At 52.1% G+C, this 22013-nt stretch overlaps 1 protein-coding gene across 1 annotated transcript; it reads right to left on the minus strand.

The window, feature by feature from the left end:
* Positions 1 to 2765: 2765 nt before the first annotated feature.
* On the minus strand, positions 2766 to 13956 carry KCNA10 (potassium voltage-gated channel subfamily A member 10). The gene is made up of 2 exons (XM_059055623.2): positions 13927 to 13956; positions 2766 to 4358 (listed from the first exon to the last, which is right to left on the minus strand). The coding sequence occupies exon 2, from the start codon at positions 4299 to 4301 to the stop codon at positions 2766 to 2768; it is 1536 nt and encodes a 511-aa protein (XP_058911606.1). The 5' UTR covers positions 4302 to 4358; positions 13927 to 13956.
* Between the last annotated feature and the right edge of the window lie 8057 nt (positions 13957 to 22013).

Raw genomic sequence — 22013 nt, forward strand, 5'->3', positions numbered from 1 at the left:
CCCACTCCCTGACTCAAGCCTGAAGGCCTGAAGGCCTGGACCTGCTTTCTGGACCTCAGAAGCCTCTGATCAGACCTCCTAACCTTGTGGGGTAACTGGATTAGCTGGAGAGAAAGAGTGGCTCCCTTTGTCCTGCTAGACTGGACTCTTCCTGCAGGATCCCAGGAAGAAAATGGCTGGGGCTGCAGGCTCCAGGGCTCTATCTTGGCCTCTGGGGGCACTGGTCCAGTCTGCTCTGGGGTCTCATTATCGTACCCTGTTTGCAGTATGTGAAGGCGTAAGGCCAGCATGTGGCTCCACCACTGAACATGGAATCAGAGAGAGTAAGAAAGCAGGGGCCTTAGGAGAAGAGCCTCCCTGCTCCCAGGAATGCACCAAGCCTGTCTGCATGACACAGCTCCACTTCCTTGCTCCAGCAGAAGCCATTCTCCGGGTTAGGGTGCTCTGGGCAGGCAGCCTGGTGAGATACACTTTGCCATCAAAGAGATCTAAATTCACATCCCTCTGTACTGCTTCCTGGCCATGTGTCCTTGAACCTCTCTGAGCCAGTTTCCTCACATTGCAAAATTGAAGAGCTGATGTGAGAGGGCAAAGGGTTTCTCTCTGGGGAGAAGTTTTGGTGTAAAAGATTATGATGACGTGGCTCTCAGAAGGCAGAATGTGGGCATGTGGACTCTTTTGTCAAATATGCTTTGGATTCTGGGCAAATAGTTTTTGCAAGGGCCTGGTGTATATAAAAATTTACATCACCCCAAATCAGAGTGCAATCAGCATCCTGGCGTCTGAGCTTGTGAGATCCTGTAAAAGAAATGCCACAAAAGACAGTGGGAGCAATCTGTTCACTAGACCACCATCTTGGCACTGGAGGCTGGCACAGGGGTTCAGGGTAATCCCACAGGTAGAAGTCCAAGACATCTGGTCAACCCCACATGCTTGGAAGTGAAGTGTTGGTAAAGAATTGAAGAATGATCTGAAGAGGAAGAATTGAAAGGGAGCTTAGAAAATTGTGAGGAAGACATTCCAAAGCCCAGAACTCTGAGGCTCAGGCCTGGGACATGAGTCCAGCTTGCCCAGGTCCAAGGGCTGTAAAGCCAAGGCTGGATCTTTCCATGACTCAGTGCTAAATTACATCTTGGGTTTAAAGTGCAAGAAGGAGACTGAGACTTTTGGAGCAGGAGGGGGACTTAAAATGACTAAGTCCAGCTTCCTAGGGCCCAGACTAAGGACACAGGAAAGGAAAGAAGCAGCTTTCTCCCACATCAGTTCATCTGTTAGACTGTCCTGAAGTGGAAGTTGTGTGATGGTACCCGGGGCTGCAGTTGTGTGGATCTGGGTGTGTTCCAGGGCTGTGTGCTGTGGGTGTGCAGTGGAGCTGGGCAGTGGCCTGCAGCCCAGGGGCATTATTCTGGTGTTGACTCGCCTTTGAGGCGTGGCCAGACATTGAGTATTGGGTCCGAGGAAGGCACAGACCTCCTTACTTGAGGGGTGAGGAGGGAGGGACAGAGAGGAGACTTCCTTTCCTGCCTTTTGGGGAATCCCAACTCCATTTCCCCATCCTGGGAGCTAGATGGACTGAGCAAGATCCTCTCCCAAGAGGGCAGTTCCTCAGTTCCTGTGACAATAGCCCTCCTTGGGGAGGGTGGGGGGCGGTGCCTGGCCTCTGCACACATGCCTTAGGGTCCTGCTGTTCCTGCTCCAGCTGCCCCACAGGCTACTGGTCAATTCCTGATCACTCAGTGGGAGCTGAACCCCACGGCAGGTGGACTTTCCTGGAGCAGCTCTCCGAGGCCCTGGTTTATATAATTCCCAAACACAGGATCCCAGTCTTTGCACAAATTCATGGAGATGGGCCAAGAGAAAAACATCTGGGAATGTTTCTGCTTGTCCACTATCCAAGGGGGGTACTGAGGGACAAGGGTACCAGGCCAGCATTTCCTCCCAGGCTGCATGGAGAAGGGAGACCCCCGCGGGAAGAGTGTGCTTGCCCAGAAGTTTGCCTCCTGGATCCTCTGAAAGACTGACCCCTCAAGTTCCTCTCCTCCTGCACCCAATTCTATCACATTCTCTTCATTAGTAGAAAGAGCACCAGACCAGTAGGTAGGAGACTCCAGCTCCAGCATTGACTATGTCACTGTTTTTGGGTGATCTTAGGTAAGTTGCTGTCTCCTGGTTTGTTAATCTGCAAAGGGGAAATAATAATCAAATCTGTTCTACTGGTTATTTTTAGATGCAGTAAGATAATGTAGGTGAAAGAGCTTTGGAAACTGTACGCAATGCTACACAAGTGTATGGTCTTATTATCAAACAACTCTGAGCACTTACTCATTGCTCATAGCCATCCCTGGCCTTTTAATGCGCTTCCTCTTAGGGACACCAGAGCCAGGGCTTCTTCCTCTTTAATGTGAGATGAATCAGCTGGGATTTTGTAAAAAATGCAGATTCTGATTCGGCAGGTCTGAGGTGGCCTTTGATTCTGCATTTCCTTGCTTCTTGATACTGCTGGCCTTGGGGACCACAGGTGAGTAGCAAGGACCTGAACTACCCCCTCATAGGAAAGGACCTTTCTACAGTCGATTGAAAAGACACAGCTCAGAAAACACAGCAGGAGTATCCATTTATTAAAATAGCTTCCAATCAAAGATGGCCTGTTGGTGGTCACAAATGATCCATTTTGGTTTCTGAAAAGACAGAGAGCAAGAGGTGGGTGGGGGAGAGAGACACAGAGAGACCCGGGAGACTCAGGGGGCCTAGAAGCCCTGGACACATCACTCCCTAGACTTCTCTGCAGAGCAGCCACTGTTGGTCTTACTAAGAGAGTCTGTGCTACCCACGCTTGAGCCCACACTGTTGACGTGTTTGTCGATTTTTCCTGGGGTGCTCTGCTTCTCTTCATTCTCAGTCTCCCGATGGTAAAAGTAGTTAAAGTTGGAGACAATGACAGGAACAGGGAGGGAAATGGTGAGGACCCCTGCGATGGCGCACAGAATACCCACAATTTTCCCCGCTGGGGTGGTTGGACACATGTCCCCATAGCCCACAGTTGTCATGGTGACCACCGCCCACCAGAAGCCATCAGGAATGCTAGAGAAATGGGACTCCGGCTCGTCCACCTCAGCAAAGTAGACTGCACTGGAGAAGAGGATGACGCCAATGAAGAGGAAGAAGATGAGCAGCCCCAACTCCCGCATGGAAGCCTTCAGCGTCTGCCCCAGGATCTGCAGCCCCTTGGAGTGGCGGGAGAGCTTGAAGATGCGGAAGACCCTCACCAGGCGGATGATCCTCAGGATGTCCATGCATATGTTCTGCTGGGCGCTCGGCTCTGTCTCCTGGACCAGCTCCATGATGAGGGTTGCAAAGTAGGGGATGATGGAGATGATATCGATGATGTTTATGATGTTCCTGAAGAAGTCGGTCTTGCTGGGGCAGACCACGAAGCGGAGAACCAGTTCGAAGGTGAACCACACGATGCAGGTGGACTCCACCATGAAGAAAGGGTCAGTGAACATGGTGTGGGAGAAGACTGTCTTGCTCATGTTGAGGCTGGGGTCTCTCATCACCTTCAGCTCCCTATCGTCTCGGAACTCGGGAAGTGTCTCCAGGCAGAAGATGGTGATGGAGATGACCACGACCAAGACAGAGACCGTGGCCACACCACGGGCAGCGATGGAGCTCTCGGGGTACTCGAAGAGGAGCCATAACTGCCGGTGGATGTCATTGGTGGGGAGCAGTGTTTCGGGATCTTTGATGAAGCCTTCATCCTCTCGGAACTGGTCCATGGCCTCACTGCCCAGTTCATAGAAGGAGATCTCATCAGCAAAGATGTTGATAGGGACATTGGCCGGGCGCCGGATTTTCCCACCAGACTGGTAATAATATAAGATTCCATCAAAACTGGGCCGGTTCCTGTCAAAGAAATACTCGTTTCTCATGGAGTCAAAGAACTGCATCCTTTTCTCCCGGTCTCCCAGGAGGGTCTCTGGGAACTGATTGAGTGTTCTGAGCTGGGTCTCGAACCTTAGCCCAGCAATGTTGATGATCACCCGCTGGTTTCCTTCATTCAAGACCACTGCCTCAGGCCCTGGGGGATCGATGTAGTCTCCTGGGAGCCTGGAGAAGGCCGTCTCATGGTTGGTGCTGTCGTTGATGAGGATATTGCAGTTGGAGAAGGAGCTGCTCCCAGGCTGGTCTTTCGGGGTGGTTAGGTCAAAGTCTGTGGCATAGCCTGGCTCTTCCTGGATTTCATCTGAGTTATCAAAATTGACCAGGGCAACCTCCATTTCTTTCCAGCCACACGCATCCATTCTAGGGGAGTCAGGGAAGCAGCCTGAAGACCCTCAGTCTTCCCTGCCTGCTGTGAGCTGTGGAGAGGAAGAAGGGTATCATGCAGGAGCTAGGATAGGGTACAGCTAGCTGGCTCTTGATCACTGAGGTAAGTTTTCCAACGGATTAAAAAATGGTTTATTTTTAGCTTGGGATGGAACCTTGTGCTTATTTTGGCAACATTCTTCTTGAAATCCATTTGCTCCCTCTGAGTCTGCACACACTAATAATTAGAAGGAATTGCAGAGACAGAGCCTGGCTGAGAGGGGAAAACTTCCTCCAGCCAAAAAGGGTCTCTGTACACCATGGCGGAGAGAGGCCATAATGGAGAAGTTCACGTTTCTTAATAAAATGTATAATTTTGTACTTGTATGAAGTCCTCCAGTTTACCCAACACTTTTCATGCCCAATCTCATCCTTCACTTGTTTCTTTTTCTCACACTTAACAGCCACTACCTCACATATTCTGTTGGGTATTATATCTTCAAAATATATCTAGAGTTCAACCATTTCTTAACACCTCCACCACTACCTCTTGGAGCCAGCTGGGATTCTGTGGGGAAGGGTGAACAAGAAGATGGAGGCTAGGTGGGCAACCACTGTCTTCCCAGCAATAAGCCATCTGTGCCTTAACCCCTCCTCTGTAAGTAACTCCTAGGGTTGTTTTGAGGGTACATTAACTGAGATAGCATATGTAAAATGCCTGGTGGAAAGATCATTAAATTTCTAGCCATTGTTTTTGTGAACTTCCCCACGTAACAGGGACTTTAGAAGCCAATAGACACTGGTATTTTTATGGCCTAAGTCCAAGATGCTTATGGGGAATAATTTCATTAAAAATCATTCAGGCAGTGGGAAGTAAGTAATTGTGTGTGTGTGCGTGTGTGTGTGTGTGTTGGGGGTGGGGTTAAGGAGAGCATGCCCAGCGAGCTTGGATATCCACAAACCTAGACTAGAAGTCCTTCCTTAGGTCCATTCAACCTTTGATTTCAACATAAGAACACTGAAACCAGGCAGGCTGGGGGTCAGGCTGGGAGAGATAAAATCTGTAGTGGTCATAACCTTGAAGTAGTTTCACTTACAGATGACAAGGGTATCCTGTAGGGTACAGTGTGGTACTCTTTTCAAAGTGATTCCACATTCAGTTATTCACATTCACTTAAGTGACAATAATCATGTGAGGTTGGAAAATGTTATTTCCATTTTACAGATGGGGAAACTGAGTCACAGGAGCCAAGTGACCTTCCCGAGGTCACACAACTAGTGGCACAGAGACCGGACATGAACCTGCCTCCTGGCCCAGGAGACCCACTAGACCATGGGTGCCCTGCGTGGAAGCTGAGGCCTCGTGGGGAGATGCAGGCCAGGGCCTCAGAAGTGTGGGAGCTCAGAGCTCTTTCGGTCCCACGCCCTCCTTTCTCAGTTCCAATGTGTGGGGTGAAGAGCTCAGGTTAGGGTGGCCTCTGCCCTGCCTCTTGGGAGTGTGCAGCCTTTGCAAGCTGCCTAATTTCACTGAGCTGCAGCTTCCTGGGCTGTGGAATAGGAAGGATGAGCCCACTGCTGGGCATGTCAGGTATCATGTGAGGAATAGGAGGGTTGGAAGGCAGGACGCAGCAGCGGTTAAGAATGCTGAGACCTGAGCCAGTTGCTGTGAGCTGGAATCCTGGCTCTGCACACAGTAAGCCCTGGAGAAATATTTGCTATTCCTTCTCAGTGATCCTTGTGATAATTTAGAGGGTCCCATCCTGGGCCACTTGGCTGCCGGGCAGAGGTGGGACCAGGACTCCAGCTCTGTGTCCACCTTGTGACTTCAGAGCAGCACTTTCTTCTTTGGAATTCTGGCCCTGGGTGAAGCTTTGGGGTACTTCCTTCTTGGGGTGAATCCCACCCAGTTTTATCTAGACTGAGAGGAAGAGGTACATCTGGGGACTCTGGGGCAGGGACTTGGAACCACTTCCAAGTGGCTAGAGTGGACCCGTGTCAGGAGCCTTCTCCTTCTTAGCAGGGGGCAGAGGCATGTGGGGATGAGGGAGAGCTTCTTTGGCCAAAGTAACTTCCTCTCCTGGGAGCCAGGCCACTTCTCTTCCCCACTCCCCCTCTCCTCTTTGCTGCTTCCACGCCCTGCTCAAAGTGATAGATACGGGGGTGGCTGAAGATGGTCAGGTGGTATAGGAGGGGGTGGAACAGTGCCAAGTTCAAACGGCATATTCTGCGGTCTCAGAGGTGTGCTGTACAGTTGCTCCACATCTTACATTTAGATTAGCAAATGTTGGTCATTATAGACAGAGGGAAGAGAGAACTGGTCTTGGGAACAAGAGACCTGGCTTGAGGCTCTGCCCCAAGCACTAAGGAGTTGTATATATTTGAGCAAATCACTGGATTTTATGAGCCTCAGTTTTCTGATCTGTAAAATGGGGAAAATAATGATAATTCCCACCTCAAAGATCGTACTGAGGACTAAATGAGGTAATGACAGTGAGAACACTTAGTAAGTTATTGCAAAAATGAAAGGAATTACCCTGCCTAGTCCCCTCCCCTCTGTTCCATACCTAAAGGCAATACAACATATTTGTGGGCAGAAAGCACATTCTTTGTGGCCTCAAATGGCCCCAGGAGGAATTCTCAGCTCACTCTCCTCTGATCCGCTCTCCCGATCCAGCCTCCTTGACTTTGTGCCTGTTTTGCTTCTGCCTGGCATCCACGTTCCCTTCCTCTGTCTCTCCTCTTCCTCCCTGCCCATCTGGGGACTGTTCAGGTCCTGCTTATCTGACGAGCCTGGCCTGGCCAGTCCCACTTGGAGAGTCCTCTGCCTGCCCTGAGACGCCGCCTCCCTGTCCAGATCGCTCACGTTTGCACTCAGTTTGGAGCCCCCGTGTCCACAGGGTCAGCCCCAGCGCTTCTGCTCTCTTGTGAGCTTTGAGAGTGCAGGAGTGTCTTATGGTTTTTCCTTCTGCCCTGCACGGGTTTGGGGGACGAGATTCACCTCTGATGACCCCCACCTGCATCACCCCAGTGCCCAGCTCAGCGTGGCTGATGAGGGTCAGGGTGGTGTAGGAGGTGGTGGGCAGTGCCAAGTTCAAACAGGGTTTTCTGTGGATGTGCAGTGAATACCTGTTAAGCAGGTGAATGCATCAGTGAGAAGAGAAGTGAGAAGTTCATGCTCACAGGAACAGGGATCATATCTGTTTCGCGCACCATTATGGTTCCAGGGCCTAGCCCAGGGCTGAGCCCAATTAACCTCTGGTGAATGAATGAATGAGAGAGGAATGAACGAAGTGAGGCAGATAGCATCCTGGACTTGCAAGGCTTCCCCTGCTTTATGATACCTGACAACTTGCATGTCCTCATCAAGAATCCATTTAAAAAATCTGTAATAAGAAAATACACTGAATCAAAGAAGGCAGAGAAAAACCGGTACATATAGAGTAGTTCCATTTATACAAAATTCTAGCAACAGCAAACTCACCCAGAGTGACAAAAAGCAGATCAGCAGTTGCCTGGGATGGGGGTGGGGAGGGAGAAGAAGGGATTTACCAAGGGGCCCAGGGAACTTTTTTAGGGATGACGATTATGTTTATCTTGATTGTGGTGATGGTTTCACAGAAGTATACATATGTCTAAACTCGTCAAGTTGCACACTTTAAATGTAGTATGCATCATTTTATCTCAGTACAGCTGTAAAAAAAAAAAAGGCAAACAGCAAACAAAAACGGAATAAAAGTGTATGGTCCGCTGATGAGTCTTCAAAGTTTTTGTAAGGACTAAAGGGGATACGGGGATGCTTTGTAAACTGCATGGGTCACGTGAAAGGAGGGGGGGGTCACTCTAACGTAGAACCCACCTCAATGCCAGTGCCATGCCCTCATGCTGCAAGGGCTCAGCAAATAATTTAGAAAGTGAACGCATCCTGGAGCTAGGGCTGAGTGAGGCCCCCAGGGACACCCAGCAGGCTGCCCTTCTGCAGAGCGAGAAGTAGGAAGTGTGCACACGTCAAGGCAGCTCCTGGCCCCGGCAGGCCGGCTCCCCTCAGCTTAGTGCTTGGCATTTCGTCTGTTCAGTGGCAGGAGACAAGCCACTGCCTGCACTGGGAAATATCCACTCCTCTGGAGAAGTTTCATTCTACCTTAAATAGGCCTTTGCAATTACCATTCAGGGGAGCCAAGATGGAAGTTGGTTTTGATCTTGGGTCACCCTCCTCCCCCCATACTGGCCCCCTGGGAGGAGATGGACACTCTGGGTGGGGTGGGGCACCCCAGTGAGGGTGGGCTGCCCGGCTGGGATACTTGGGGGCCAGCTCCCATTGTGCTGGGCTGGGCAGCATCCTGGAGCCTCCTGTTTGCCGTTCTCGATAGCTTTCCCTGAGTCTTGCATCTTTTCATCTGCCCAGCATTCTAGGGCTTCGATAGAATTACCAGTACTCAAGGCTGAACCGTCACCCACAGCTGAAGTGATTGTAGTATTCAAGAGTCTTCTACGACGTCTGATTCCATTCATAATCGCCGCCTTGCCTGGCACAGTGCTGAGACAATGTGGTGGGTTGAAACAACCTCTTTTCCCCTCTGAACATACTTGTGTTTTCCTTCCTCCAGGCCACTCTTTGTGCAGGTCCTGCCATTTGCATCCCTTCCTTCTGACTTTACCTGAAGATACAGCTTTCCCTAAGGAGTCAGGTAGAAGTACTCTTGCTCTCCTGAGAATCCCTGCACAAGGTTTTGGCACATTATTTGAACCACATCTCATCCCCAGAGCCCTGTCATCTTCTGGTCCGTCGGCATCTTTGTACACGGGGGAAGGCTGGTCCACTCACTGTCCCCAGTGCATCTTACACCTCCCCCTCTTCTGACCTTTGCTCCTTTCCCTCCCCCAGAGCCAGATGGGCTTGGGTTTGAATCTTAGCTGTGCGCTCAGTAGGTACATGGCCTTGGGCAAATCATCACCTCCATAAACAATGCTTTCTTCCTCTCCAAATGGGTCTAATCATAGCTTCCCTCAGGGTTCTTGGGGGAAGAAGAGATAATGTATGTTGCAAATAGCATGCAGGATGGGAGCTGCTATTGTTTATACCCCGTCTGTCCTGGGAAACCTTTGAGGCTGCCTGGTGTGGACCACAGTGACCCCAGCTGCCTCCCCACCCTCTGTAGCACGTCACTTTTGCACCCAGTCTGCGGATGTGGCTTTGTTGTTCTGGTGATCTCTTCCTGGACTGACTGGGCACTTCCTGCAGGCAGGGCCTTGTGCGGGGCTGGCCCTGCGCCTCTCCCAGAGAGATGTCCCACAGATGTCTGTGGGTCTGGCCGTCAGGTTTGCAGAGTGATATGGAGCAGTCAGTTGCCCTGGGTTGCCTAGCTGCCCCAACACTTCCTCTACTTTCTGGTGAGGCAGCAGCCATCCCTGAGTCAGAGAACGGCTGAAAGAAGTCATCACGCCGACGATTGTGAGCACAGCAAGACGGGGCCCCGAGAGCCCCAGGGGCGGGGGATGCAGAACTGAGTAGAAGGCAAGCTCAGATGTCACAGGGCTGGCTGCAGACGGGGGACCTGGCAATGGGCAGGTGGGCCTGGCACAGGGTGGGTTTTCAGTGCCGGTCGTCCAGTGAATGAGAAAAAGGAGTGGCTGGAAGACAGACGCTGGCGCTGCTCGTGTCCGGACAGAAGAGGGCGCGTTGTTCTGCTGGAAGCAATCCTTGGTCCACTCAGCGTAGACTCCACAGTGCCCCTTCCTTCCATCTGTGAGCTGCTTCTCTTCCTCTCTCGGCACCAGCCAGGCCTCCGGTCTGCTGACTGTCTCTCCATGTGGCTCTCATGCTGCCTTTTCCCCGTCTCAGCCCCGCCCTCGCTCCAAGCCCCATATCTTCGTCTCATCCTGAACCACTGGCCCAGCCTGTTAGGAGCCTGAAGAACATAGGCTCTGGTCCTTTCTGCCTCACTAGTGGTCGGGATTGTTACCCTACCTTCCAAGGACCTCAGTTTCCCCATGTGAGGAATAGTAAGATGGAGTCTTAGGTAAGACTTGCTGGCTCAGCTGCCCTCCCGAGCCCTCCTATCCCTGTGGGGAGGTAACCCAAGTCCTCCGCTCTCCCAGCCGTCCTAGCAGAAGGCAGCAGGTGGAAATGGGAGCCTGGGAGGCATCAGAGGGGTAGAGCTTGAAGCTGAGACCAGCATCCTGCCGGGAGACCTGAACCCAGTGGGGTAGGTGGAGGCAGTCAGCAGGCTGGGGTGGGGGTCTGCAAGGGGTCAGCTCCCTGGGGAGTGAGAGGCTGGCTCACCATCCTAGTTAAGAACTCAGGCTCTGGGGCAGACGGAACAGCCCCCTCTCAAGCCTGGCTTGACCACTTACTGTCTGTATGATGGGGGACAAGTGGCCTCACCAGCACCCGCCTTGTGTGTGACGAGGAAGTGATGCCGCATAGAAAGCACACCGCGTGTGACAGGTGCTCAGTGGTAGCCTGGGTCAGGGGCACCATGGGTCAGAGATGGGGGTAGGATGACCCTTCTCTGTTTCCTCTTGGGCACTATTAGAATGTGTGGGTCACAGCCCCACTGCTGCAGCAGCTGGGCCCTCTAGGAGGCTGTCCCTGCTCAGGCCGAGTCTGCAGCCACAAGCATGCTCATCGGGGAGGGGACGGCCTGGGGGCAGACGTCTCTGGGCCATTCAAGGCGGATGACAGGACTTGTCTGGCCCGTATTATAAGCCTCTCACCCGAGGTGAAGCTGCTTATTCCTGTCCACTCCCGTCACCTACACTCCTGCTGGCCAAGCGTTTCCACACAGGATTTGAGCACCACAGTGGCCCCTAAGGCAGGTAGAGATTATTATTCCCATGTAACAAATAGAAAAGCGGATGACTGGGCAAAGGTCATTTGGTCACTAAGTTATGGAGCTGTGACTCAAACTCAAGTTTTCTAGCTCCAAAGCCAACATTCTTCCCTCTATCCTATAGTCCCACAAGAGCAGATCCACTACTGTATGTGACCTAGTCTCATTCAGCCAGGGACGGTGCCCGAGACACAGACACACAGAGACGTGGATATACACACAGCCACACGTGCACAGTCATACACGGTCACACACAGCCACAGACCCACGTAGACACACTCAGACACACACATTAATATGGCTGTGTGTGACTTCTCATCAATAGTCACAGACACACACTTGCTACACAGAAAATTACCAAGACACCTGTGCACATAGATAGACATGTGCTCATGTACAAATATGTAGAGACACACAAGTGGGCTTCCACGTACAAAATTGCGGCCGCAGAAACCACCTACGTTCACAAGACGTTTCTGTCCCAGGTATGCCCTGACACCTCCTCCCCCATCTAGTCTGTCTGCCTCTTAGAACAGAAGGATGTTCTGTTACTTGGAGAGATTGAGAGAAGACAAGGAGGGCTGGAAGGGCTCAGGGAGCCGTCATGTGGCTCTCTTCCTTGCTAGGGCAGGAGGGACCCTGCGTGGGCAGAGCATCTCTCTCCCTGCAGGGACTGCTCAAGGACAGAGCTGTCTTCTGAAAGAGACAGAACGATATGGGCAAGAGCTCTTTCATTGAAAACCTGAGCAGCAGCAGCAATGCTGAAGAGAATGACCACAGGATAATTCCTTCCAGCAGGAATATAAGGGCTTACAAGGTAACTGCTATTGACCATGAGACTGGAACAGCTCCCCCCGACATTGGGGGAAATACTTTTGCAGCCTTATTCAAGGTTAGGGATGCACTGATTTTCTTCCTGGATTTTCTCAATAACATGTTACGATTCCTCATTATAAATTTACTTAAAACTGCCTCATCCCTTTCCTCATCATCCCAGAAGGCAGCTTGCAGAGTGGTTACTAGCATGGACTCTGGAGCCAGTAGGCCTAGGTTTCCAACTGTGACCAACTACCCCTACACAAGTCACTTAGTCTCTGTGCCTCAGTTTCTTCATCTGTAAAATGGGGAGACTACCTATATCTTAGAGCTGTCAAACTGATTAAAGGAGTGAATGTTTGTAAAACACTTAGAACAGCACCAGCCACGTGGTGAATGCTACCTAAAGATTGGTTATAACGTGTTTAGGAGCCTGGGCCTGGCTGCCCTACGGAATAGCTGCTTTGCCTTGGTCTGGTTTTGAGAGCATAACTGGGGCCTTCCTTCAGCGCCCCTATCATTGTCTGAGCTCACATTGTTTTCTCCTTCCCCCAGTCTGGTTCTCTGTTCAGGTAAAGGCTTCCTTTTCCCTGACCTTCACACCCCATCATCTTCCAAACCCTGTGGATCTGCCTCCTTGAGGCCCCATCTCCCTATCGCCACACCCCCGTCAGCCTGTTCAGACCTCATCTCTCACCTGATTGCTACCATGTCCTCCCCATGTGGTTTCTTCACAGCCAGATGGACCCAGTCACCCCTGTCCAAGGACTCCAGTGGATTCCTCCACCCCCAGATCAAAGCCTCCACCTTCCTCAACCTGGCACGAGTCCTGGGCCATTTATCTCCCACACTGCGGTGGAAACCCGCCCTCCTCTAGTCTCTGAAGCCAATTCCGGGGTCTGTGGACACATGTGGTACCCTCCAGGGAACTGAAGGGGAGGGACCAGCTTGGCCCTGCTCCACCTGGCAGTCACCCAACATCCATTCTTCTTTTCACCTTCCTCTCCCTGTCCGGATTGCCCAGGGCCAGGGAAATAGGTCCTGGGGCTAAGAGTTGACATTGAACAACAAAATGCCAAATGCCAGCCTCTCCTTTTAGCAAGAACCCTCAACCTTGAGTTATTTTCTTGGGGTCACATCCCTAAAGAACCACCCCATAGCTGTGTTCCAGGATGTATTAAGCTGTGTGACCTTGGGCAAGTTACTTAACATCTCTGTGCCTTAATTGCCTTATCTGTAAAGCAAGGATAATAATAACACACATTATTGTTATTAGAGAGATCTGGGGGAAGGATTCATATCCTTGGATCACCCCAGTATCTAGTATGTTGCCTTGCACATAGAAGGACCTCTGTAAATCTTTGTTGAATAATTCATTGATTGGTACACAGAGGCATGAGCTAGTGGAACAAAGCACTTATGGTGGAATTGCAGCCATCTGCCTGTGTGGGGTGGAGCCGGCAGTGGAAGCTACCTATGTGCCTGACAAAATACCACAGAGGCCATTGTCTAGTCTTCTGAGTAAAGTTCTTCTGCTTCTGCCTTCTGGGCCTGTTCTTCTATTAGCTCTTATGTGGGACACTGAGCAGCGGGGTCTGGGGCCTCCTTAAGCCCCAAGAAAGCTCTGGAGCTTCTGGAGCAGAAATGGTGGGGATCCCAGGACAGCTATACGTTCTTCTGGTGCAAAGACAAGGCTCAGTTTTAGGTGAGGGATTGAAACTGGTGTTCTTGGAAGGCTCTGAGCTAGGTGACCTAGGAATGTGGACCATCAGAATAATGTGTCTCTCTAAGAGCAGGCTGGGAAACGAGCCCATCTGGGTAGCTCATGCTTGCTGCCCTGCATGCAGCTGAATTTCCCCGGAAAGCTTCAGGAAGTCTAGGAGAAAGACACTTGGGGCCCTTTGATATGGCGGGTAAGATCTAGTTGCAGAAATTGAAGTGTGGGTCAAAGGGAAAAATGGGGCCAAGAACTCACCAGCAGGAGCAGTGGATGAGAAGGTGCTTCAGGTTCAGCCTGTGTGAGCCTCGGACGCTCCCCTAGGTCAGCTCTCCATGGCCAAAGGGATCTGCTCGTCTCAGGGCAGACGGGGATTGTGGTAGGAGGAACTCGCCCAGCTGATGCCTGGGATGCAGAAATCCTATCCTATGAAACAGGATCGCGCTGGCTGTCTCTGTCTCTGGAGGAAGCCTGAGAGAGAGAGGACCCAGTGAGGGTCAGTGGGCAGGGTGTGAAGTGCAGGGCCCCAGAGGCAAACCTGGCAAAATGAACTCAGGAAAGGATGGCCCTCCACCTTCATGGCTGATGGTGCACAGATCAGATACTGATCCAGAGGCTGAATTAGTATGACCCAATTTCTTAAGAGCCGGTGATAACATGTAGGTGCAGAGGGTGGTGGTGGTGAGTTTGTGTCTCCCCATCTTTACTCCCAGCTTGTAGGACACTTTGCCCATAAATGGGTGATGAGTCAGGCATGGTTTTGCTCAGTGACTGATCCCTGGCATGGAGGTTCTTACGAAAGGGCCCTGGACTCCATCTGGGCTTCCACCCACCCACCTGCGAGAACGGCCAGGATAGGGGTACAGCTGGGGGTTGCTTCAGTCCCATTGGGCTTGGGGGCTAGGACCTTGACCTGACCAAAAGGGGAAGGGTCCTTTCTCCAACTCTAACCAGAGCTGCAGGCTTCCTGGGAGGGCCTTTTCCTGGAGGAGAGAGGATGACTTACCCCAAAGGGCCCAGGCAGGGAGAGGGAAGTGCCCTGGCTCTCTGCCCTCATCATCCAAATAGGTGCTCTATTTGGGTAACAGTAAGAAGAAGAGGCAGAGCAGTAGAATAAGCCTGCATTGGTGTTAGAAGGCTTGGTGTCGGACTTCCCTGGTGGCGCAGTGGTTGGGAGTCCGCCTGCCAATGCAGGGGACACGGGTTCGTGCCCCGGTCCAGGAGGATCCCACATGCCGCGGAGCGGCTGGGCCCGTGAGCCATGGCCGCTGGGCCTGCACGTCCGGAGCCTGTGCTCTACAGCGGGAGAGGCCGCAACAGTGAGAGACCTGCGTACTGCAAAAAAAAAAAAAAAAAAAAAGACTTGGTGTCAAGTTTTACATTTACCAGCTGGTCATTTTGAGCCTATCCCTTAATCTTTCTGAGGGAACACAGCACAGTGATTCAGCACACAGGCCCTGGAGCCCACTGCCAGGGTTCAAATCCAGGCTCAGTTTCTAGCTGTGTGGCCTTGGACAAACTACCTAACCTCTCTGAGCCTCCATTTCTTCAACTGTAAAATGGGGATGAAAATAATAGTTCATCTGTCACAGCCTTGCTGTGAGATTTAGCTAAATTAATACATATAAAATAATGTCTGGCATAGTGACATAGCCTATGGAAATTACACCTTTTGCTTTCAGGGATCTGAGGATGTACAGTGCCTTTGCTGCACCAGAGGCTCTGCTCGTGGGTATTCTGGGTGATTTTAGGATGATAGATATTTTGTTCTTCCTCACGGAGGGCTGGCTCATTTTCCCATGTGCAGGGCAGCCTAGTGCCTTCTGGGTGCCCATCTCCGAGGAGAGTTGGTGCTCCACAGAGCCTGGTGACCACCCTACCAATTCCTTGAATCAAGGTCTGAGTTCTGGCTCACGAAGTGTTTGTGGCCCACCAGGAATGCCCTGGCCCCACTGCAGCTCAGCTCCCTGGCACAGGCACATGGCCAACACCAAGGCCTTTCTCCTCAATAGCTAATGAGTGCGTCAGTACTCATTAGTACTCACTCCTCATTCCCTCAGCTTCTCTCTTCCCATTGTTGCTTCCCCCTCAGTGTTACCCAGGTGGCCCTGTCTTGTGAGGAGTGGATGAGAGAGTAGAATCCCAGATGGTAAGGGACTCAGAGTGCCTGGCACTTACCCTGCTGCCCAGGGCTGTGTCTGCCTTCCCTTTCCCAGGGAGGGCCCTCCCAATAGGGATGCAGATGTGCTGGCAGGGGTGGGGGAAGGTGAGGCTCCTCTAGGTCTGCTCCAGGTCATCCTCTTCTCTCCGGACCCGGATGGGGGCTCTGAGCAGACTCTGAGGCGTGAGTCCTCTGATGGGAGCAGGAGATGGAGGCCGGCTCAGGGAGTGGGTTGAGGTATCCTCAGCTCTCAGTTCTGCTTAGTAGTTAATATTGATCAGATTAATCATCCTTAAGCTATGAGTGTTGTTAAACGTCTTCGCAGATGTGACTAAGCCAGGACCAGGAGAAAAGGTTTCTCCTGGTCCACATGAGTCAAATAGGCCAACATTTATTTATTCATTTTAAGTCCAGCAACATTTGTTGGGCCCCTATGTGTCTGGCACTGTGCTGGGGGCTGGGATATGGGGTGGAGCCCCTTGGCATGGCTGAGGCTGTGCCCTGGACATAACTTGCACCGGGTGACTGCCCACATGTTTTTTTAAAAAAATAGCTTTATTTTGCTATTTAATAGCTCATTCCTTTTTTATTATTGTAGAGTACTCCACTGTGTGGATGTAAGATACAATGGTCATCCCTCCACTTGTTGACAGACAAGAGTTACTTGAAAGGAAAATGCAAATCCAATTCAGCTGCATGTGCAAAAATCATGGTGGGGAGAAGGTGCAGGAGACGGAGCTTGGAATGGCGCACAAAAATTCACTGGACAATGAGAATATTTACAGCAGTTACCATTTATTGAGCATGTACTCTGTGCCAGGTACAGGGCCTAGTGTTTAGGTATATTATCTCATTTGAACACCCCTCCTCCAACCCCCAGCAATAGCAGCAGGTGCCATCAAATATTATCTCTAGGGAAACTCAGCTCACATAGCTCCTGAGATGGTAGAGCTGAAGTGTGGATCTACCTGTCCCGATGACCTCTGGGCGGAAGGTTGTGTATGACGTGCAGCACAGCAGGTGGAGGTGGGGTGCCTGGGACGAACTCTGCCTGAGGAAGTCAGTGAGGGCTCCTGGTTGGCAGAGGGTAGCATCTGAGCTAAAGGAAACGTGCTCCGAGAGAAGACATGCAGCTGATGAAGTCATCGCGTGGAGAGGGGACCTGGCGGTGTGATGGCGGGAAGGTCCAGAAGAGTGATTATCTGAAGACTGGCATGTGGGTGCTCAGAAAGATAGTGATCACGTTAGGTAGTGTCTACCATGGGCCACCCTGGCTGTAGAGTGATGGTGCTCGCCAACTGGGGCACCTGCTGGTAGTTTCCACATTCTGCTGAGCCTGAGACTGGGTGACAGGGAGGAAGAAAGAGCTGAGGACCAAGACCCAGGGCATTTACCATCCGGGGCAGGGTGAGTCCTCCTCCTTCCTCATTGCCATCACAGCACAACCCTTTCTTTCTTCAAAGGATATTCTGTGTGCAAGTCCGATATAGAAAACAGATAAAGAGAAGCTGTTCTGCTTGAGCTAGAGATGGGGTGGGGTCCTGAACCTTGCCTGCCGGACCCCTTTCTACACTGGTCCTTGGAACCTCTCCAGCTCCCTGGAACACAATTTGACACCCCCGGGCTAAAGTGCTTACTGTTTCCGATGCTTCCCAGTTGAGGCCTGACCTCCCCAGTCACCCTGGCCCCTTCACCTGGATGTGTCCTGTGACCCCCCTTCTCCCCAGCATACAGGCCAGTGATGCAGTCCAGTTTGTTCTTTGCCCAAGAACCTGATCTTCCTGCTCTCCACTCTGACCTCTGGCTCTGTTACCACCACTTGCTGCGAGCAAGGCCAGGGGCCCGGGCCCCCTCATCTGACCAATTGGACACCGAGCCATGAAAAACGAACACCGCTATCAGATCCTGGGGGCCTCTCAGGCTTCAGTCTGCACCCGTACTTCTGACCTAAACCCTTGTGCTCCAGTTTCTGGGGAAAAAAGATGAGCAGGGCTGCACACACCTCAAGGGAGCCTCCGTCACCCAACTCTGTACTCTGGGAGTAGACTTGGCTGGGAGAGAAAGGGACAGCCTGGGCAGGAGGGGAGGGAGTCAAGACTGCAAGTGAAAAAAGAGCTGTTTTCTACAGGTCAGAGAACAAACCACCATCAGGTCTGAATGTCTCAGGCTCACGGTTCCATAGCGCAGACCTGCTCCATCTCAGCCCCTGAAGACGTTAGTGGTGCAAGTAGGTTCTTGTCATCGGAGCACAGGATTGCTCAGCACCTAATGCACACCCTGGCTCTGTGCTCAGTGTCGGAGACAGTGATGTGGTTGGGGGAAGCGGGGGGAAGAGCAAAAAGGTGCAGGTCTATGACTGTAAAATGGAAGTAGCAAGAGCTGCTTTCACAGGATGCAGAGAGGACCGGATGGATGCTGCATGAGCCAGCACCCAGCTCTGAGCCTGCTGCCTGGGGAAATAAAAGGGGAGTCTTTGCTAGGGGATCACAGAGAAGGGAGCACTTAGGTTGGGGTGGAGGAGGGAGACAAAGAAAGGGAGGAGGGGAAGATCTCATCTCTCAGGAGCAGGCTGATCTGAGTCTTGTAAACTCAATGGGATCTCCCAAAGCAGAGAAGAGGTTTGGTTTGTGGAGTGGAAGGAGGGACAGGGAGAAGGGCATTCCACGCAAGTGCAATATAGCATGTGCAGAGGAAGGCACTGATGCATGTGAAGGCCTGGTTTACCTGGCAAACTCCAGGCTTGGGAATGTCCCGTCCACATGACATCAGGGTCCCTTCCATGCAGCGCTGTGTAGTGGAGAGCTGCTCTGGACACAGACACACCTGGGTTCAAGCTTTTGGGCTGTGGCCTTGGGGCATTTCTTAACCTTTCTGAGTCTCAGCTCTTCAACTGTAAAAGGGAGTCTGCGGTTTACTTTGCTAGGCTGTTGTGATGCAAGGATGAAATGAAAACATAGAGTCACAGGACATGGTCCATGGGATTTTGTACCTTTTCTACGAGATGCAGGAACTGACACTTGGAATTCTAGAGTCGGGAGGTGTCAGGAGTGGTCTGCTCTAGCCTCTTCTCAACGCGGGAAGCCCCTCTACAGCAGCACTGCCAGGTGTCGACAAGACTGCATGACACTTCTGGGCTTGTGCAAAGGTCACTGGCCCAGCACAACTCTGGCTATAGCCATTTATTGTGATCCCCTATAGCATCTCACGCTGACCCTGTCCTAGAGGAGAGGTAAAAAGGAGAAGAGAGCAGTTAGGAGTAGTGAGCACTGGTTCATAGATGCAGAGACTTAGAGGGCACCTTGGAAGTCACTGATCCCAACTTCTCAGTTAGGGAGACCCAGAAACCTGTGACTTACTCATGATTCCCCAGTGAGTTAGCCACAGGTCTCCCAGTTTCCCTGGGCAGAGCTGTTCTACAGCAGGCTTTGGCTGGGCTGGCTCCAGCCTAGTGACATCACAGAGAATTGACCCACCCCTGCATGCTCTGCCCCTGGGATCTAGAGGGTCCCACACTGAGGGTCACTTGCATCACCTTTACTGCCTTGGAACCCTGGAGGTGTGGGATGGACCAGGCAGGACTGAAAGCTGTGACTGGGGCCTTGTCCCTGCATGGTCAGGGACACTGGGGAGAAGGGGCAGGCTGATGGGACTAAACCCACTGAATGGGGTGGGATAGGCTGGTAGCAGCGTTAGGATGTCATGCTGAGGAATCCCAAGGGTGTGCAACTCCAGCTTAGAAGTTGGTGTTGGAGGCTGGGCACAGGGGTCTATGTATCCCCACAGGGCAGAGCCCAGAGACCCCATGGCGTCCTGGCATAGGTGGACCCACCAGGTGGGAGTAGGCATTAGGTTATCTCTCATTCCCCATCCTGAGGGGGCAAGACACAGCTGGGGCAAGAGCCCCAGCTCGGGGAAGCGGCCACTGGCTAGGTTCCTGGATGTGGGCTCAGGTCCTGAGAATCAGGCAAGCATTAGTCGTGGCCTGGCTGAGGTTGCTGGCGGGGTCAGGTGGCCCAGTTGTGGGGAGGGAAGCTGTGTAAGCTGGAACTGTGCAGACCATGGGCAGGCGGGGACAGGAAGGCAGAGCCTCCAGATCACAGCTCACAGTGGTATCAGATTAGAGGTGTGGCTGGAGGACTGGAGGGCAAACTGGACCAGCTCTGCTACTCAACTTGCTGCGTGATCTTGGGCAACCCCTTTAGCTGCCCTGAACTTTGGTTTTTCATCTGCAAACTGGGAATGATAAGCCCTGTGATGCCCGCCTCACTGGACTGAAGTGACGAGCTGCCTCCCGTCTCATCACTGAAGTCTTTCCATTTATGAGTCCCTCAGTGCATCCACCGGGCCTCTGGCTTCCTCTGCATCCCTCAGCGTTCAGGACAGGGCCGTGGCCCGCTGTGCAGAGTGAGTGAGATGGTGGGCCACAGCTGGGGCCAGCCTGAGGGGCCCTGGCAGTGAGCAAGGCTGCGGGGAGGGGATAGCTTGGTGATGGATGATGTTGCCAGCCCTTGCCCATCTGGCAGCTTGAGCGATTGGCATAAATACAAAGACAGCTCCAGTGGCATGAAATATTGATGCCCTGAGACTTTCCAGAGTGGCATTTCTGACTCGCTCAGACAAGGCCCAGCTCCTGGCCCCCGTGGTAACGGCGCCTCCTGCCTGTTGAGGTTGGTTCCAAGGGGCTGCAGGGAGGAGAGTGCCCGGCTGAGAGGGCCACCTGTGAGTCCTTGTGGTCATCCATTAGGCTAGGGTTTCAGGTGACCACGGCTGTAATCAAACTGGGTTGGAAAAAAACACGTTGGATCAGGTTCTGAGTGGCTCAGTTTCTAGTCTGGTGAAGGCAGATGGGAGCTCAGTCCCCTCAGCAGGCTCCGGCCTCCCTCTCTGACCCTCACAAAACAACCCCACTGACCAACTGGCTCTCTTTCAAGATTGACAGGGTGGGGAGGGCGGGGTGCCCTAGCCCTGAGGAAGCTCGAGGATGCCGAGGTGAAATTGAGAGGATGCATTCTCATTAGAGTCCTGTAGGGGGCGCATTAATGAAGAAAAATGCCCACCCAGTCCAACTAAGGTCTTGCAGGGCAGCCCTGGCGCCCATAATTCACAAGTCCCTCTCCTAACAATGCAGTAGTGAGCGAGGCTGGAGGCCGCCTCTCCACCCCACCCTGAATCCTAAGGTGGAAAGGGGAGTGTGCTTTAGGCACAGACACAGCATTTTGGGTCTCTGTCCTCGAGACGGGGCCAGGGCTCTGTTTATTTCTAATTTGGCTTCTCCCAGAAGGTGGGGGTGGTAACAGAAAATCTGAGCTCCCTTCTCAGCTCTGTCTCCGCAGGTACTGCCTTCTGGTCCAGACCCCTCCATCGCCATCTGCCAAAGGAGCGCGAACATTCAGCTCCAGCCAGATTCCGACCGCCAGAGCAGACCAGCCCTAATAGGTCTCTCCGTGTGAGCGCCTCCAGGCCGTGGGCCAAGTCTTAGTCATCTTTGTGTCCTCAGCTGCTGGCACACAGGAGGCACCTGAAAAATGTTTGATGAAATTAAGAGTCTCCGAGTGGGGCGGGGCAGGGCCCAGGGCTGACCAGTAGGATGAAAGGAACATCCACAGGCCAATAGCAAAGTCAGTTAGCTCCTGGACTGAGAGGTTTACTGGGGAGAGGGGTGCTCTCCTCCGTGACGGCTGACAAGAATCAGTAAGCTTCCTCTTTGGCTAGGGGTCCCATCTTTCATCAGAGCTACAGCAGGCCAGCATTTTGGGCTGGGGCGTGTGCGTGCGTGCGTGTGTGTGTTTTAAATTTTATTTTCCTCCTCTTTAAAAATACACATTCACAACAGAAAAGAAAATAGAAGAGTACAAAGAAAACAGCTACGATGTTCTCAACTAGTTGTCATTTCTTAAAGAACATTTTAATTCTAAATATGGTTGACTTGGCTGAGGTAGGGGCTGGGAAGCACATCTCTTCTTCAATTCCGTGAGCATGTGCTCACAGACTCTGCACTACCTGCCCATCCCTTGGCTCACAGAGCAAACCCCTTGACCAGGTATTTCCCACTACTCTGATTTAAAATTAGAACTGCTTGCCTGTTCTGGGTGGGCTCAGCAAGGTCTTTGTAAAAGGGCTGAAGAGCCTGGGTCCCCTTGGGTCATTCTCTTTACCTTTGTTTGGCGACCCAGCAGTGTCAGCG

Source organism: Kogia breviceps, chromosome 1 (genome assembly GCF_026419965.1).
Source record: "Kogia breviceps isolate mKogBre1 chromosome 1, mKogBre1 haplotype 1, whole genome shotgun sequence".
NCBI classification, from domain to species: domain Eukaryota; kingdom Metazoa; phylum Chordata; class Mammalia; order Artiodactyla; family Physeteridae; genus Kogia; species Kogia breviceps.

Coding starts and splice junctions, on each gene's coding strand:
- KCNA10 (XM_059055623.2), bottom strand. CDS start 4,301: ATGGATGCGTGTGGCTGGAAAGAAATGGAGGTTGCCCTGGTCAATTTT.